The sequence below is a fragment of the Borostomias antarcticus genome (assembly GCF_949987555.1).
Source record: "Borostomias antarcticus genome assembly, chromosome: 22".
Lineage (NCBI taxonomy): Eukaryota > Metazoa > Chordata > Actinopteri > Stomiiformes > Stomiidae > Borostomias > Borostomias antarcticus.
The window spans coordinates 19,530,126-19,547,905 of NC_140255.1; the positions used below are offsets into that span (position 1 = coordinate 19,530,126).

The 17,780-nt window shown below is 47.5% G+C and overlaps 3 protein-coding genes across 6 annotated transcripts in view; 1 reads left to right on the forward strand and 2 right to left on the reverse strand.

Annotated features, from left to right (window-relative positions):
* LOC311323906 (uncharacterized protein) overlaps positions 1-17,780 on the reverse strand; it is a 571,429-nt gene that overhangs the window by 454,067 nt on the left and 99,582 nt on the right. The window lies entirely within an intron of this gene.
* LOC311324150 (myosin light chain kinase, smooth muscle-like) lies at positions 663-8,924 on the forward strand (the record flags this gene model as incomplete). Its single annotated transcript, XM_084456556.1, has 13 exons — positions 663-825; positions 1,969-2,099; positions 2,510-2,666; positions 3,328-3,639; positions 3,789-3,903; positions 4,333-4,536; positions 5,260-5,477; positions 6,160-6,277; positions 7,022-7,174; positions 7,338-7,464; positions 7,591-7,672; positions 8,218-8,358; positions 8,622-8,924. The coding sequence occupies 13 exons, from the start codon at positions 663-665 to the stop codon at positions 8,822-8,824; spliced, it is 2,124 nt and encodes a 707-aa protein (XP_084312682.1). The 3' UTR covers positions 8,825-8,924.
* On the reverse strand, positions 9,928-16,656 carry coasy (CoA synthase). 4 transcript variants are annotated; one of them, XM_084456244.1, is made up of 10 exons: positions 16,549-16,656; positions 15,290-16,040; positions 14,001-14,215; positions 13,452-13,583; positions 12,515-12,704; positions 12,076-12,140; positions 11,879-11,963; positions 11,599-11,696; positions 10,994-11,140; positions 9,928-10,602 (listed from the first exon to the last, which is right to left on the reverse strand). In XM_084456244.1, the coding sequence occupies exons 1-10, from the start codon at positions 16,597-16,599 to the stop codon at positions 10,534-10,536; spliced, it is 1,803 nt and encodes a 600-aa protein (XP_084312370.1). In that variant the 5' UTR covers positions 16,600-16,656; the 3' UTR covers positions 9,928-10,533. The 4 variants fall into 4 exon arrangements, with proteins under 4 accessions (XP_084312370.1, XP_084312373.1, XP_084312371.1 ...); XM_084456247.1 differs by having other exon boundaries at positions 16,475-16,571; XM_084456245.1 differs by lacking the exon at positions 16,549-16,656 and adding an exon at positions 16,374-16,492.

A 17,780-nucleotide genomic window follows, 5' to 3' on the forward strand; every position in this document is an offset into this window, starting at 1 on the left:
CTGTGATAATCGTCATGGTGAGGGATGAGGGAACCCATTGACGAATGTGGTCGATGTTGATTTGGTGAAGGACACCAACAAGGTTGTATGTACGGTAGGTACGTTGTGAAAGTTGTTTTTCAACAGTCTTTCTCAGTCATGTCACTTTCTGTTTGTTGTCCTCTCTCTCTCTCTCTCTCTCTCTCTCTCTTTGTTGTGGAAGAGGGAGTGGCTAGACTCCTAATTGGCTCTGATAACACTAGCAGTTTCCTGTGGTGGGCTTGAGAGTAGGAGGTGAGGTGTAAGAGAAATATCTGCTGTAGCAGCTGGACTCAGATGGTGTGAACTGAAAGAGACAGGTAATATTTATTTGATCAATGTTCTGCTTGCACCACTTTTCTTAATCATGTAGCTTAAGTCCTCTGATTGTGTCAATATGAAATGTTTACAGCTGGGGGATGATCATGTGAGACCACAGTCATCTCTGCTTAGGGTTTGAGGGTAATCTCCATAATCTTCTCTTGTTATCAGAGTCAGATACCTGAAGAATGCCCTCTGTTCAAAATGAGTGGTCTCAGTCATGTGTCATTCTGTGATTGGCTCCAGATATGTGTGTGTCTTGAGAGGTATATATTTGTTAGGGTCCTGGTTGACCTCCGGTTGGGTTTGTCACTGATTTGTAGATGGAGCTGGGTGGTGATAGAGGCCCTAAGAAGACCTTTGTGTCCACTTTCTATATATATATCAAGCCCGCTGCAGCTCGACATGTGGTCAGGGGGCTAGGGAGTGGACCTGAGAGCACGAGTGCTGCTCAGGGAAGCGGGGAGCTCGAACATGCATCCACAGGTAAGGCTGGTCTCACAGCAGGTAAGGCTGGTCTCACAGCAGGTAAGGCTGGTCTCACAGCAGGTAAGGCTGGTCTCACAGCAGCTGGTGAACAGTGGCTCTGTGGGTCATTTACAGTTGATTATTGGTGTTGTCTTGTTAGCTGGATAGTTCTCGCTGTAGAGTTGCTGGTACTTCTGAAGACATTATCTTGCATAACGACTAAAATAATTTCTTCTAACGGGTATATCAACTTTTCTTTGAATATGAAAGCACACAAACACACACACTTGCATGCATACACATACTGTAGACACACACCAAATACCTTCAAATATCTTATTTGTCAATTGTCAGATTTTAGGGGAAATAAATTACACATCGTGGCTTGTGTATGAAGTTAACGACCATCAGCTGTTGGAAGTTGCAATTAATTGGTGATTACTAGCAAACCGCCCCTAGGTTGATTGGTCTTCTCATTACTCAGCATACCTGTCTAATCCAGAGCACCTTGGCAATTCCTCCCGTCTCTCATCAGATATCACCCCAAAAAGAAGAGTTACCACTGAAAAGGGTAGGTGGTTCCATCAACTATTGACTATGCTTCTGTTTTAATTCAGAATTACTCCAGGACTTAATGCAGTAGAAGTACTATCATGTCTAAATATCTTATGATAACTTCAGTTCCAAGACTCTACCTATGTGTTTTTGAATTTGTTTGCCTCATAACAAAATAAATTCATTAGGTGTTTTCCCAGCCAAGAACAGTTAGCAAAATCACCTACTATGAATACTATCAGTCACAACACATTTCAAATGTATTTTGTGTATATATGTGCAGCTGCCATCTTGCTCCACATGACACAATAGCTGTGTTCGGAATCGCTCCCTCGTTCCCTCACTCCCTATTCCCTATATAGGGTTCACCATGTAGTGAACTACCTAGGGAACGGTGAAAATGTAGGGTACATGCACTGTTCCCTGCAAATCAAGGTGAATTGTGGGTAATAAATAGTGGACTATATAGGGAACGAAAATTCCGTGGAGAATTCGGACACTGCAAACAAAATGGCTGACGCCCTACTGTATATAGTGCACTATATAGTGAATAGGGAGCGATTCCGAACACAGCTAATGATTCAGTAACGTCTCTGCGGTTCACAGCGGGGCCTCCGTTGTTCCTGGATCCCCCGGAGCAGGTGGAGGTGCGGGCTGGAGACGAGGCCGTACTACGCTGCGTCTTCACTAGCTTCTGTGTTCCTGTGGCCTCCTGCTGGATCCACAATAAAGACACGGTACAGGAGACTGGGTTTGGTTTTTACTCGAGGATATATGTTTGTAGGGATTGGTCCTGTTCCGTATGGAGTGGACATAGCTTTTTGTCACACAACTGGAATTGTGAACCCTGAGGTATACAATAACAAAGTTTCCACCAAAGGGTATGAGATCATAATTTAAGATTTCTATACAGCGCTGGCAGCTGTTAATACTTGAACACTGAATACTTCCCTCCTTGTATTGGTCTGTAGTCTAGTCACATTAACACCCAGTTATTGAGAAGTCATTGATTTCACAATATTTGTCTGCTGAATGTTGTTACTGTAGATGTGAGAGTCCGTATGTCAAGGATGGAGAGTGCAATGTCGGATGCAAGGTCGGATGGTGAAGTATCTAAAAGATGCTACTACTACTCCTGGCCTCCTAGGTGGTTCTGGACGGCCCGCGGACCAGCGTAGTGAGCAGTGAGACGGAGAGTCATGTGAGGATATCCCCGGCTTGTCAGGACGACGCGGGCTCCTACACCATCGTGGTGCAGAATCCAAAGGGCGTGGCTCGACACACGGTCACGCTCAACGTCATAGGTACATGTGACGACTGAAGGCTCAACGTCATAGGTACATGTGACGACTGAAGGCTCAACGTCATAGGTACATGTGACGACTGAAGGCTCAACGTCATAGGTACATGTGACGACTGAAGGCTCAACGTCATAGGTACATGTGACGACTGAAGGCCCAACGTCATAGGTACATGTGACGACTGAAGGCCCAACGTCATAGGTACATGTGACGACTGAAGGCTCAACGTCATAGGTACATGTGACGACTGAAGGCTCAACGTCATAGGTACATGTGACGACTGAAGGCTGTTTCCTGTTGCAAAATCAACCTCAAAATCCTTTTCACATCTTCAGCAACCTTTCTCAGGGTTAAGCTGCTGGCTGACAGGTTTTTGTCTAAAAGGGGTTGGAAGAGCTTTAAACTGGCTACATACACTGACATGGCTTTGTTTGTTTGTTTATTTTATTTAAAAGAAGGGACAATGCACATTAATCAACCTATCAGTTTCCACATCAATGTAAATGTAGCGTGGTAGCCAATAAACCATCTATGGATTTCCTCAATAAAAATAATTGATTGATTAATAAAAAACATCTATGGGTTTTGTCAAAGAGAAACGTTGCATTTAAGATTCTGACAGTAAGTGTAATAACTTGCAAGCTTCTTTTATCCATGCCTTCAGACTGCCCTCACCCTCCAGCTTCTCAGCCCGTCATCTCCCAGCTCTCCTCTGAGTCTCTGATCCTGTCCTGGATCAGCCCCGGCTACGACGGCGGCAGCGCCATCACCGGTTACGTAGTGGAGGTCAGACGAGAAGGCCCCGAGGAGCCTGGCGACTGGACTGAAGTCACGACCCTCTGTAAGGACACCTCGTACCGGGTGCACGCGGGCCTGGAGCCCCTGGGGGGGAGCCGCTTCCGCGTCAGGGCCTGCAACGCCGCGGGGGTCAGTGAGCCAAGTGAGGCGTCGGACTCCGTCAAGATGGAAGCTACAGGTTAGACGGGTCAAACATATTCGTATCTTTTACGGGTGCTTATGGCCTGTTGTTTTTTGGTCTGTCGTTTTCTTTCTTTCATTTAAACACTTCATGGTTGCTTTCCGTGTTTGTTCTCTTCATGAAGCTGTGTATGTTTGTATTTGAAGGAGGAAGAGAAGAAGACAGTCCTGTGACGGTTACCGTTGACGCCACACACAAAGTTACCGTTGACACCACCCACAAAGTGAAGGACCATTACAACGTCCTTGAGAAGCTGGGGGGGTAAGTAATGGTTATGCTGGGATTCTCTCAACATTTCTCCATTTTCATGTTATAGGTGTCACTCACCGTGTCGCTCGTCAGTATACCATCTAACCCTCGATTGGGGTTCTGTCACACGGCTATCCAGCTCCTATCCAAACCCATAGACAAAAACATTAAAGGTGCTATAGATAACATTTTCATGTAGACAAACATAAACAACACTAACACAGCTATTCCTGACGCGAGCGAGCAAACGGGTGAATGAGAGGCCATTGTTAAGCGTCCGTTAAGGTAGAGGCCGATATGTGCAGTCCGATTGATGAATAATACTGGTGCTTCTCTCTGCCTTTTGTTGTTGATCATTGCTATTGATCATGTAGGCCTATAGCCCCCCCCCCCCCCCCCCGGATGTTTCTCATACCAGTGGTCTTTTCTGTTTCCTTGTAGGGGTGGGTTCGCCGAAGTGTTTCGGCTGACTCACAAGGAGACTGGGCAGGTGTGTGCTGGAAAGTTCTACAAGGGCCGCGCGTCCAAGGACAGGGCGGCCGCGCGTCGAGAGATCGAGCTGATGAACTCGCTCCACCACCCCAAACTGGTCCAGTGTTACGGGGCGTATGGCGCCCGCTTTAAGACCGTCATGGTGATGGAATTGTAAGTAGGCCTACTGTACTGTACAGCCAACCAAACCGCTTTGTCACTAGTGATTTAAAAACGTGGAAAAACCTTTGCCCCCGCCCCCACTCCTAAGGTGTCAAACTGATTTGTGGAAGGATAATGCACAGCTTTGAGCATCTGACCCTCATGGGGTTCCGTCACACAGCTATCCAGTTCCTATCCAGACCCATTGACAAAAAACACTGAACATTAAAGGTGTCATAGATAACATTTTGATGTAGGCAAATCTTTTTTTATTTTTTAAACGACACTAACAAGGCTATTCCTGACAGATCCTACATGGTACCAACGACAGAATACTATCGGCTCAGCCTTGTTAGAGGTGGGAACCAAACCAGACATCTCAGGCTGAGATGAACACAGCGTTCATTGTGGACCCGTCAACATGTTTCAAATGATAAATTCATAATCAGTATTTTTTTGGGGGGGGGGAAGCAATACTTTTAGTCCGTACCTTTCTAAAAGCTCTGTGGAATATATATATATATATATATATATATATATGTAGGCTATATGTATATGTGTGTGTGTGTATATATATATATGCATGCATGTTTTTTAATTTTTTAATGATTGGTCTACATTATCTACATCACCGTTAATCCAGTTGAAAAGGTTGTCCAGATACATATCAAAATAGTTTCAGTTCTTGTAGATGGACTGGGTTTTATTTTGAAACTGTGTGTGTGCGTCTTTCAGCATTGCCGGTGGGGAGCTCTTTGAGCGCATTGTGGCCGATGACTTTGAGCACACCGAGCCCACCAGCACTCACTACATGCAGCAGATCCTGGAGGGGATTCAGTACGTCCACCAACAGAACATCATCCACCTGGACCTGAAGCCTGAGAACATCGTGTGTGTGGACACCACCGGAACCCGCATCAAGATCATCGACTTTGGCCTGGCCCATAAACTAGGTGTGTGCGTGTGTGTGTGTGTGTGTGTGTGTGTGTGTGTGTGTGTGTGTGTGTGTGCGTGTGCGTGTGCGTGTGCGTGTGCGTGTGCGTGTGCGTGTGCGTGTGCGTGTGCGTGTGTGTGTGTGTGTGTGTGTGTGTGTGTGTGGCGGCGGCTAGGGACAGAAAGAAGTGATGAGTTCATGTGATTTCCTTGTAAAACTTGACACAACAGAATGGTGCTGCATGCAAAGCATTGAATTTGATTTCAAATTAAGAGGTTCATGAGTTGGACGTCGCCTTGAAAAATAGATTTCTTGAATGTTTAATTTCAACTGACTTCATGTGAAGGAGGCTGAAGGGAGATAATTTGATGCACTTCTATCTGAAATGGCTACAAGTGAAAAGGGATGGCCTACAAGCTCACAACTTCTTTAAAAACAATTCCAGCATGTTATCTTTGGATCACGTCTCTTCTGTGTAATTCCCAGAGTAGACACATGTTGTCACAGGGGGCAGGGGCTTTATAAACAGGAAGGGGTTTGACCATTATATCCCGCAGGCTGCAGCTATAATGACATAGATGACAACCACATGGCTACACGATAAAAGCCTGAAGCTAAATGACCAAATTGTAAACCACATGGCATCACGTCTACAGGGATACTATTGTTACCTGTAAACCTGTTTCCTCTGTGATATACAGAACCTGACCTGAGGGTGATGCAAGGAACGGCGGAGTTTGTGTCCCCTGAGGTCATCGCCTTCGACCCAGTCGGCCTGAAGTCCGACATGTGGAGCATCGGAGTCATCTGTTTCATATTGTGAGTCAACGGGCCGGACCCGAACCGGATATGTTTCACTGTCGCTTACGATGGATTTGGATTTCTGAATCGATATAGTTGATTTGGATCTCAGGTTGTTGATTTGCTTTCGTTGGGATGTAAGCTGGAGGCCTCCTGCTCCTACTGGCCCATGATCCGCCATGATTATTAACATTGTGGAGCATAACGGGAAACAAACGCAGCACCAGTGTTCAACTCAGGCCCCGTGTGAACTCTCTGCATGCCACATCCCTTCCTTCAGTCCTTGGGAGTAATCTGGGAACGATTAGTCACTGCAGGGGATGTGTGCCTCTATCTGCTTATGTCATGGTCATTGTTTTCACTGGGGAAGGTCGGGAGAAAGGTTGCATCCTTTACAGAATCCAAACAGGATCCGTTTACACAGAAAAACAGTCGAAACTTGCCCTAAACCTGTCTTACACCAATCCAATGCTTTGAAATCTAAGAGGTAGTAGTGATGGTGGAGCTTTATACTACTTCATAAATAGGAAATGTTGTTTTTGTGATTGTTATTTTAATGGTGAACATGAAATGGCTGCATTCTTTTAACAATATAGACAGAGATTTTTTTATTATATTATTAGAGAAAAATATAAATATTGATCATGTACCTGGGTTGAGCTCCAGCTGATGACGTTTGTGAACCTATATGTGCCGGAGCTGAGCCCCGGATAGCCCTGCCCCAATTTCCCCCACTGTCCCCACTCTTCCCCTCCCTCGCAGGCTGAGTGGGGACAGTCCGTTCCAGGGTACCGACACGACCGACACGCTGGCCCTGGTGACCGCCGCCTACTACGAGTTCACCAAGGAGAGCTTTGGGGACATCTCTGACCAGGCGAAGGAATTCATCAGTTCCCTGCTCCAGAAGGATATGAGGTTCTTATCACCTACAGAGAGCGTGTTTCAAGTTCCATGTTGCTCTGCATGCCTCCACTCCTACTGTAGCACGATTCAAATCTAATGATGGATTTGATCGTGTTTGTCTGTGCGTAGATAGACAGACAGATCTCCCACTTATTCATCCTTCCTCGTCTCTTAGACGCCGGGTGTCGTGTGACGAGGCTCTAGCCCACCCCTGGATAGCCTCCTTCACCATGAACCAGCAGCCCACAAAGTACCTCAGAAAGGACAAGATGAAGCTCTTCCTGGCCAGACGCAAATGGAAGGTAGCGCACCTGTGACTGAATGTCCCATCCTAGTCTCTTCATTAGAGTACAGCACCACACCTTACTGAATATTAGTTGCATGACACTGTCCAATCAGAGGGTTTCTGTTTTTCTCCAAACCAATAGAAAACTGGTAAAGCTGTAATGGCGCTGAAGCGTTTGGCCCTCGGCGCTAACAGACCAGACTCTCCTGCCAGCCCTGGAGAAGGTAAGATGTGTACACACACCATCGATGAATTTTTCAAACCATGACAGATTTTCATGAGAGTAGCGCTAGTCTCGCATAGCCAGACCTATCTCCACACTTCGTTTACAGTGTGCCACCACTGGAATATGTAGAGAGTGGGTCGTATGCCCACCTCCATTGTTCTCTGTAAAGCGCATTGTGTTATGAATGATGCGCTATACAAATAAAGCTTTGATTGATTGATTGATTGATGGAAAAAGGTCTGGGTGGACTCATTACTATTCAGAGATAGGGGGGGAAAACGCAGTATTTCTTTAAACCAGTCACAATCGTCTTCAGTGGGGTGGTTGCTAAGTTGTTACAGTCTGGATTGAATCTGATTGGGTGGAGCAGATTTCGCCGCCACTGGTTGGGCAGTAATAAACTAATGAAAAGGCATATCCTCAAAATCTACATCCGGTGAGTCAGGCTAGAGTAGGGCTGAAGCAACAAAAACCCTTACTCCTGTTTGATTACAGACTTAACGTGAACCGCACCACTAAAACTCTGTTCTCTGTCCCCATCAGAGGGCTGCTGGAGCCCTGATGCAGAGAAAGCCATCCAGTCCCTGGAGCAGCAGCTGAAGGGTGAGCCTCACTTCCAGCAGACCCTGGAGGACCTCACCCTGGCCAGGGGCGCCACAGCCCACCTGGCTTGCCGTGTTCGGGGTAAGACCCTGTGCCACTCTCTCCTCGCCCAGCAGGGCAGCACTTCCACCCCACACTGAACTGAAACATGACGTCATGTTTCTGCAACGTTAAATACCCCTGAACCGTGTGAAATGTCAGCAAGGAAAGAGCTGAAGTCAAGCGCCAACGTTGCATAGCTGCCGTGCTGAAAACTATTAACTCCTTTTGGATGTGTAGATCAAATTCAATTCAGTATAGCAAAACCTCGTGTCTTTCCCTCGTACCCCTTTCCTTCATTGCAGGTTACCCAGAACCAGATGTGGAGTGGCTTCAGGGTGACAAGCCTGTGGAGGAGTCTTCCAGGATCACCATGGAGTATGAGGAGGATGGCCTGTGTACACTGGTCCTGGCTCACCTGGTTCCTGCCGACTCCGGGGTTTACACATGTAGGGCCACAAATGACCTGGGAGTAGCGCTGTGTTCAGCCAAGCTGAGTGTTGAGTGAGCTCTAGGCAGCTGAGTGTTGAGTGAGCTCTAGGCAGCTGAGTGTTGAGTGAGCTCTAGGCAGCTGAGTGTTGAGTGAGCTCTAGGCAGCTTCGAGGGAAAGACAGGTGAAGTCCAATGAGTGTTTCATTCTCAATATTCTAAAATAGGATAAGAGAGAAAATGCTCATGAAATTTCACGCCAACTTAACTCGGCGCCATGAGGAATTCACATCCCTTCTGTCACACAAACCGCTTTACTGGGTTTTCAGTGCTGGAGGTGGAGAGGATGCTTTTTTTGTATAGATATTTGTGAATCACTACAAAAAATGCAAATCTAAGATGAAAGATCTCAAATCAAGGCAAGATCTGCTTGTTTATCTGACGATATTTCTTGTTCGGTTGGCAATAATTGTGCTTATTTTAAGTAATTTTCCCAGATTTTATTGCTTTTTTTGTTTTTGAGAGCTGACTTTTTGCACCAGCTACATCAACCACAAACTGAAAAACCATGGATGTAATTCACTTTCACCAAACTATTACTTTGTGAGCTGTTCTGTCACTGTCTCTTAGCCACAGGGATTCAAGGTTGTTACTTGTCACCATGGATTGCCACCAGCACAGTATACACTTTTTTTGGTCTAATTTTCACGTTTACATGTTCCAGTTCATCACTGGAAATGCAGCCACCGTTGGGACACAACAGGCGTTTGTCTGACGGCACAATTTGAGTTCATCACTGTTCTTTACAGCAGGTGTCCATCTTTACAGGCTTTTTGAGAACAATCCATCTGTCCAAGTTATGTTATGTGCATGTATACTGCTGGACTAGAACAAGTGAGGAACAAACTTTGTTCTGGTCTAGGATACGTTTTTAAACCTTAATATGAAATGTAATCGTGAATAATAATATATGAAATTAAAAATACACTTAATTTTATCATACGAGTCTGTTCTTCCAGTCTTCAGCCCTGAGAAACCTTATACACACATTGTTTAGATCTGTGTTATGATCAAGATTGGTAGAACAACCGATTGAGGTTAAATTCAGTAAACAAGACTTTTAAGAGTCACGTATTTTAATTCAACAAACATCCATAACTTGTCATTTCAGTAGCTCACCTTTTCTGATCTATTTATCAATAAATCCAACAAACGGAAACCTCATCCAAGTGCCCAACTATTTGACTTCATTAAATATATTCTTGTTAGAAATAATATTTAGAATGCATTTTGGTCTTCGGAGTATATAGTAAAAGATTGTCCGATCTCATCAGCTTGAACATGCATACGGTACATATAAAAGCGGGTCAAATAAGACAAAATAATTTGTTAAAATCTGTAGCAATTCTCTATCAACAACTCACTCATTCCAGTTCTGTCCAGATGAATTCTCTGGCCATATTGCTTTATCACAATAACCCAGTAAAAGCAGCACTGTAAATGATGACAATTAAAAAAAAACTACCGTGAAAAGTCAATCAGGCACCGAGTCTCCGCCAGAAGATTGTAGCATCTTCCCAGGTTTGCCATGGTACAGAAACCATACTGACACCAGAACTGGTAAGGCCAACGTCCCTATACATGATTGAGTTAGCCATTTTGTGACATACAAGTCACTCGTATGGTGGGCAAAGGTGTATGCTGCTGACCGCTGGGGTGGTGTGTCTGTGTGTGTGTGTGTGTGTGAGAGAGAGAGAATGTCGTCCGGATCTAATTTGAAGTCACCACTCATGATGGTTTGTCTTCTTCTAGTCTCTGAGGGATTCTCTTCTGGAGAAGATTCCAGGCCTTTTGTACCTTGGTAATAAAAAAGAGGTGCAAATGAATGTCATGGGATTCTGATGTAGAACAGTAGTAGCATGGAGCAAATAACCTGACCTGACCGTTTGTTTTTAAATAACTCCATGAAAGTAAATGACAATAATCAATAACAACCCTCAGTAGAAAGTATGATATCAGTTCAGACATAGGGGCCGGGCTGTGGATAAACAGACAGGCCTATAACGGCTTTACACAGCCCTGCCATGAGAATACCCCATATTCCTCCATATCATCGGACGGGAACAACATCCGGGGTCAAATACAACTGAGTAACCATCAAAAGCATGCACTGATATCACTACCAAATGTGACCCAAACACAGGAAGTCAGGGTTCGGGGGGGGTTGAGCGTCTGCGTGCGTCCTGACCTGTCGCTGGGTGACCTCCGGCTCCCACAGCGTGCACAGCACCACGTTGGCGTGCTCCACCTGCCGCGCGTTGGACCACTGGCTCTGGAGACGGCGCACGGCGTCCTCCTGGCTCACGCCGTCGCGCTCGGTGATCCGCAGCACTGCCTGATAGGCCGAGAGGGGGGGGGTGCGGAGGACAGGACAGCCCGCGGATGGCAGGAGAGGGTTGGGAATGGCGGGGGATCGGAAGCAGAGACGAAGAGGGAGAGACGCGTGAAAATAAGGGACTTTGAACGGTGCAAAATAAGTGCAAGCGCTTTCCCTCGGTACTGCTGTTTCAGTGACAGTTTGAATGCAACAAAACCAGTGTGCCTGGTCTAAACTACAGATTAGAGATCAACAATAGCACTAGCAGACCCTGAGAGAAAACAGACTGGCGACGACAACATTCTTGGGATAATCCAGACAAAACCGGGTCTGAACGAGCCACTGTATATCTGCACTGTTTCCTTCCGCAGTACAGTCACTAAGAGAAATGTAAAGAAATCCTCAACTATCCCCTTAAAGTGTCTATGCCACAGTCTCACAGGCCGGGCTGGGGGTGTGGAGGCGCGTGCCGTTACCTCATCCTCTGGGATGACAGTGACCCAGACCTCGTGGACGAAGTCGGTCCAGCCGGCCTCAAGCAGAACGGCGGCGTCCACCACACACACCTGTTCACCTGGGCAGAGAGGAGGCACTGGTCAGAGAAACACTCACTCTTGTAGACAAAGCCGTGAACTGAGTAACGCACATTTAAACCAGGTAACATACATACTCAAAGAAGGAATACCGGTGCGTCAAAGTAGGAAGACACAGACGCACTGTAAACCTCTATATACATCATCCCTCCCTGTGACATACCTTCCTCCCTGGCTTGTTGGATGCTGTCCTTCACCAGAAGCGCTATCTCAGGCCACACAATGTCGGTGAGTGCTTTTAGCCGCTCCTGCAACAACAATTATATCCTGAGTCAGTGACACACTTACACAGTGCATGCATCAGCAGATTCTACACAAACGGAAGTACAGAAGAATAGATCAGTTAATTGCATGCACTACCTTGTTTCCGAATACTTTTCTGCCGAGCGCTCGTCTGTTGATAGTTTTGTCCTCGTTAAGAATATCTGAAATGAGAAGGGTGGCTGTAGTTTAACAGGTAAACAAGAACCAGTCACTATGTAAGGACTAGGTAGGTGTAGGTGGACATTTGTTGATAAAGGGTCTCAGTTATCTACTAAAAGAAAATGGTTTGGGACAAAAAGAGTGGCTTGGTGAAGCTCATACAGGTGGGACAAATTTGATCGTCCTCTGCAACATCAACAATGACATCCCTCGCTTTCAATAGACTGAGATCAACTTGAGGAAACGCTTCCTTCAAAATGGCAACCCACCTAAACACACAGTCACACACGTGCGCGCGCGCACACACACGCACACACAAAGGGAATTGTGTGGATTACTCCCGGCAGTGCTCCAGAGAGAGGGGCATCCTCTGTACCTGTGCCGAACTCCTCCGCCACCCTGCGGTAGGCCGCCGCCCCCGGGAGGTACGTCTCGTGACCCAGCTGGTCACTGTCGATGCGGGCCGCCCCCAGAGCCTCCAGGCGCCTGGCGATGGAGCTCTTCCCGCTGCCGCTCCCTCCCGTCAGACCAATCACGTACGGCCTGAGCGGGATGCGGGGCGTGTCCTGCGTCATGGAAGACAGGTGATAGGGCGGAGGGGCGGAGGGCGCACGCCATAGCAAAAAAAAAACATTAGAACTGAGATGCAGGTCATGTTATGAAAATCTGACGACATACTTGTTCTAAATACATTTTAAAAAGTGTGAGTTTGACCAATTTAGCTTTAGGCTATAATATGTAATATGTGCAAATATGTGCAGGTCAAAGCATTTGACGCTGATTTGCTGTCAACTGTGTGACTACTGCAACCACCACTTCAGCAAGAGGACAGCGGGAAAAAGATGACCTCCCTGTCGAGAGAATACAAGAAATAGCCTCGTCTTCCCTTGCATGTGAGAAGTATCATGGGGCCAGCGTTGAGGGAATTCCCTTGTGTTGCAGCACTGTCTTAACTTACCAATGAGGAAAGCCAATAAGCTAAAAGTACATGTCTGTCTTCATTATTTGCCTCTTAAAAAAAAAAAAAAAGAAAAGAAAAGAAGGTCACCCTGCTTCCAAACAGCTACATCAAGCCGGCTACGCTACACTGGGAAGACACCAGAGAAGATGGCCATACTGTCAGACACCAGAGAAGATGGCCGTACTGTCAGACACCAGAGAAGATGGCCGTACTATCAGACACCAGAGAAGATGGCCGTACTGTCAGACACCAGAGAAGATGGCCGTACTGTCAGACACCAGAGAAGATGGCCGTACTGTCAGACACCAGAGAAGATGGCCGTACTGTCAGACACCAGAGAAGATGGCCGTACTGTCGGGGCTTTGAGGAGGGTGCCCAGGACCCGCGAGCGGAGGCTGGACGAGCTGATCTTCTCCTCCTCCGTCTCAGTGTGGTGCGCATCCTTCAGCAGCTGGATCTCATGTAACACCAGTCCTGGGAGACCCTAGGGGAAACGGACAGGCTGATCAGGCTTCCCACAAATCAGGCATGTTGTGAAACAGTCCTGGGCTGCGTTTCCCAGAGGCATCGTAGCTCTACGGTGAACGAACGCCGTAGGTAAGGTGCGATGAACGCAGCGCTACGATGCCTCTGGGAAACGCAGCCCTGTACCGTATGCTGTATAAACACATATCCATGTAGTTAAGAGTCCCCCCAAAAAATCACAGTACAAACAACCCAGACGTGTTCCCAGCTGTATCTTTACCTACACCTCGCAACCAACTTTGCCTCCAGATCAAAGACCACAGCTCAAGCGACTCACTGAGAACCGGACAGGCTACTATTTAACAAAGAACACACTCCTCTCCCAACCCCCCGCTTCAAGGTTAACTACAGGGTTTTGATCTCGGGCCTTACTTACATTTTCAAGGCGCTTCTTGTTCACGGCCTCGCCGCCCTTCCTGGTCTCCTCGCTGACCACGATGCACTGCAGCCGGGGGTCGACCACGGAGGGTCCGAACGGGTCGGAGAGCGGCACCACCTCGCAGAGCAGCGACGGCTTGACGTCCTGCAGGAACTCCCTCAGCCTCCGGACCCGCAGGGCGTAGGGTTCGATCAGCTCCTTCAGAACCTTCTCTGGGGACGGGAGAGGGACGGCTTGAGGGACGGGGGACGGAGACGACGACGACAACAACAACACCACCGTATCACATAAGCACACCGTTTCACACGCGTTAAGACAGCTATTGAGTGCCAAAGCGGAAGCAGGAAGTGAAAACACCCATGGGACCTTAAATCAGAAAAAATGTGAACGGCAGCGAACGGTGTGAGAAAAATTATCTCTTGATCCCGATTGAATAGTACCATGACCATCACATATGATGTTTGTCAATTTAAAACATACATTTTACTCATCTCGGTTTACTCGCAAGTTAGCTAATGTTAGCTAGCTGATGTTACACTCGTTTAACACCAAAATCTTGTAAAGCCAATCTCGCATGCCAGCTCTTACAGAACTCACTAACTCTCTGTTCACATTCCTGCAGCTCTCAACATGGCCTGACTAATAGTGATTTTCACCTCTTTTAATAATTTTAAACTTGTTCTGGAATAACTGCTTTACAGTATTACGACAAACTGCGACTTTCCTGACTTACAAAATTATATTTTACATTGACAAACATCATACTGTATGGGGCGCCCCGGTAGCTCAATGGGCTGGGGCGCTTATCATGTTAAGGCTAGTCCTTTCTGCAGCGGCGTGGGTTCGAATCCGGCCCACACCCTTTACTGCATGTCTTCCTCTCTCTCTCTCTCTCTCTCTCTCTCTCTCTCCCACCTATCCTGTCTGTCACCTACACTGTCCTATCCTAATAAAGCAGAAATGCCTTAAAAATATATTAAAAAAAAAAAAAAACATCATACTGTATGTGTATGGTCATGGCACAGTTCAAATGGGATCAAGAAATTATTTGTTTATCGCCATTGACTACCGTACATATTTTTTTCCAAAATAATGTCCCATGGGACGGCTCTTCCTGCTTCCGCTTAGGCGATGGAGCAGGCAGGTCTAGTTCCTCAGAACCTCGCGTTGACTTTGACGCGGTATCTGAGGCGCGGAAAATTCAGAGACTTTGTAATAAACAACCCAGGCGAGGCTTCGACCAGCCGGCCCCGTTCAGACGCTCCACACATTCCCGTCACACTTACTTTTCAACAAGTCTTGGTCGCAAACCCCGATAAGGAACCGGTTGTTCGCCAACAGGCACGAGATGTTCAGCAAGGTCTTGTGCGCCCCGTGCAGACGGTCAAACGTGCCCCCGACCACCACGTCGCCGTAGGTCTCCAAGGGCTCCGACCTGAACTCGCGACCCTCGTGTCCTCCTTCTCCCTCCTGCTCCTCCTGCAACTCCTCCTCCTGCAGCTGAGGGTGGAGCAACACCGAGGCCAACCCGGGGCTGCAGACGTAGCAGTGGCCGGCGTACTTCTGCAGACACTGGGACACCAGCGAGGACTGGCCCGGGTCTTGCACGGGGAAGTCCGTCAACACCACGTCCGGGGAGTGAGAGAGGGGCTGCGGGGTCGGGAAGGGCCCGGCGCTCGACGATGGGGCCCCCGGGCCGCCGCCGGGCTGGGCGCGGACGTTGGTCAGCAGCACGCGCACGTCGAGGTGCCCGCACACGTCAGCCGCGTTGCTGTAGAGGCGGGTGATGAGGCTGGAGAGGTCCACCACGGGGGGGACGAAGACGGGCCGCGGCTGGCCCCCGCCGACCAGGTTCAGGCCCGGGTGGAGGTGCACGTAGAGGGTGCGTTCGACCACCTGCGCGGCGGAGCTGAGCACCGGGGCGATGCGCAGGGGGAGGGTGTGCAGGGGGGAGGTGAGGACCAGGATGCCCGTGCTGAACATGGACATGTTGTCAGCCTGATGACGGAGGACAGGAACACACGCTTGATTCGTTGTCTACAGGGGAGGGGAGAAAAGTGCCAACATTAGTGAACATTTGGTCACAACCGACCTGGAACTGCTTCTAACCAGCTGGCATGACCTCTAAATCATAACTGGCTAGCTTGCTACTGTAATACGATATCTAGCACTAACAAAGGAGCAAAGAAGAAAGAAACAGGCGTGTAATTAGAAGACCTCGGTCCAAATACCATCTTAACATCAATTAGGTAGATACTTGTCCGTGCTGTGCTGTTTTCGTCTGGCACAAAGGAGCTAAGCTAAGCTAGCTAACTAGCTGGAAGGACACCAACAGCTAGCTTATAGGACACATATGACAGCTCACTTCACCGTTAGATAGCCAGAGCTCCGCCACATGAGTCACAGCACTTCAAACACACCCAAACATGCTAAGCTAACGCTAACGTGACTGCTGTATGACCTGGACTCACGTTAGCAGTCTATTTTTGATTCGTTGCGCGTAACTTATAGTTCTCTAGCTAGCTAGTCTAGCTACTAAACGTACCCGTTTGATTTGTAATATATCGTAAATGTAAATTGTGATGGGTTGTCTCATCCAAATTGATGCTATTCGGTGTTGAACACCTTCATGATGACCCGGATGGTTAGCTGGTTAGCTTGCTGGATACAGCAGAGCCGCCCTGTTAGGCATTCAGTCAAAAGTTCCTCAATCATGTGACATTCAACTGACCAATCATAAGCTAGGAGACATTTAGGTTAACTCGGAAATGTGGTCAGATCGGAACTTTCTTCTAAACTTTAGAGTTTAGAGGCAGTGGAGTTGCTTCTAGAGACACAGACAGAATAGAAAGTTTATTTGCCATGTGTAACAAGTGTGTGTACAGGTACATTGGAATTCTTGTGCATTTGTCTTTTTTTTGTTTTAAATCTTATCAGTAAATGGACTGCACTTATATAGCGCTTATCCACCTTAGCGGCGCTTTACAATGGCCTCTCATTCACCCATTCACACACCAATGGCGGTAGCTGCCATGCAAGGTGCTAACCTGCTCATTGGGATTTGGGGTTAGGTGTCTTGCTCAAGGACACTTCGACATGTGGACAGTCGGAGCTGGGATTCGATCCGATGACCCTTCGATCAATGAACGACCCGCTCTACCAAGTGAGCTACAGCCTGAGTGCCATCACCGCTGTCTGCATGGTTGAGGACATCCTAACCCTAACCCCAGTCCACTTCCAGCTTTAGGCCTGGACCTAGTCCCCCCTTCCCCTCACCCTAACCCGGGTCCGTATCCTCTTCCTACCCCCACCCTACCCCTGACCCCTGCCTCTACCTGGACCCAGGCACACTCACACACACACAGACATACACCAGTCCTGGGCTCAGATCCCCTCACCCTAACCCGGGTCTGTATCCTTTTCCTACCCCCTCCCTACCCCTGCCTCTATCTGGGCCCAGGCACATTCACGCACACACAGACATACACTAGTGTTTGCCATGTCTCTCCTATGATGTTTTTAGCCTCTCTTATGTAATTTAATGTTATTTGTAATGTAATTGTAATTTATGTAAATGTAATTTTATGTTATTTATTGCTTTATAAATGTTCTTAGCCGGTAGACAAACATACTCCAGGAGCTTGCTCGATCGCCTTGTTGAGAGGGGTCAGGGAAGAGTTTTTACAGCTCACTTATCTGGCCCCCGGGTGATACTGTTTTTTTGCTTCCCTCTGGAATATGTAGGGGTGGGGCGTATGCCCACCTCCCTTGTTCTCT

Bases quoted from the DNA above. Each gene is read 5' to 3' on its own strand.
- coasy (XM_084456244.1), bottom strand. From the start codon at position 16,599: ATGAGACAACCCATCACAATTTACATTTACGATATATTACAAATCAAA. The intron at 13,584-14,000 runs GTAAGTAAGGCC...CGTTTCCCCTAG, and splicing joins ACAAGAAGCGCCTTGAAAAT to GGTCTCCCAGGACTGGTGTT. The intron at 12,705-13,451 runs GTACGGCCATCT...TCCATGACGCAG, and splicing joins CCCTCCTCAAAGCCCCGACA to GACACGCCCCGCATCCCGCT.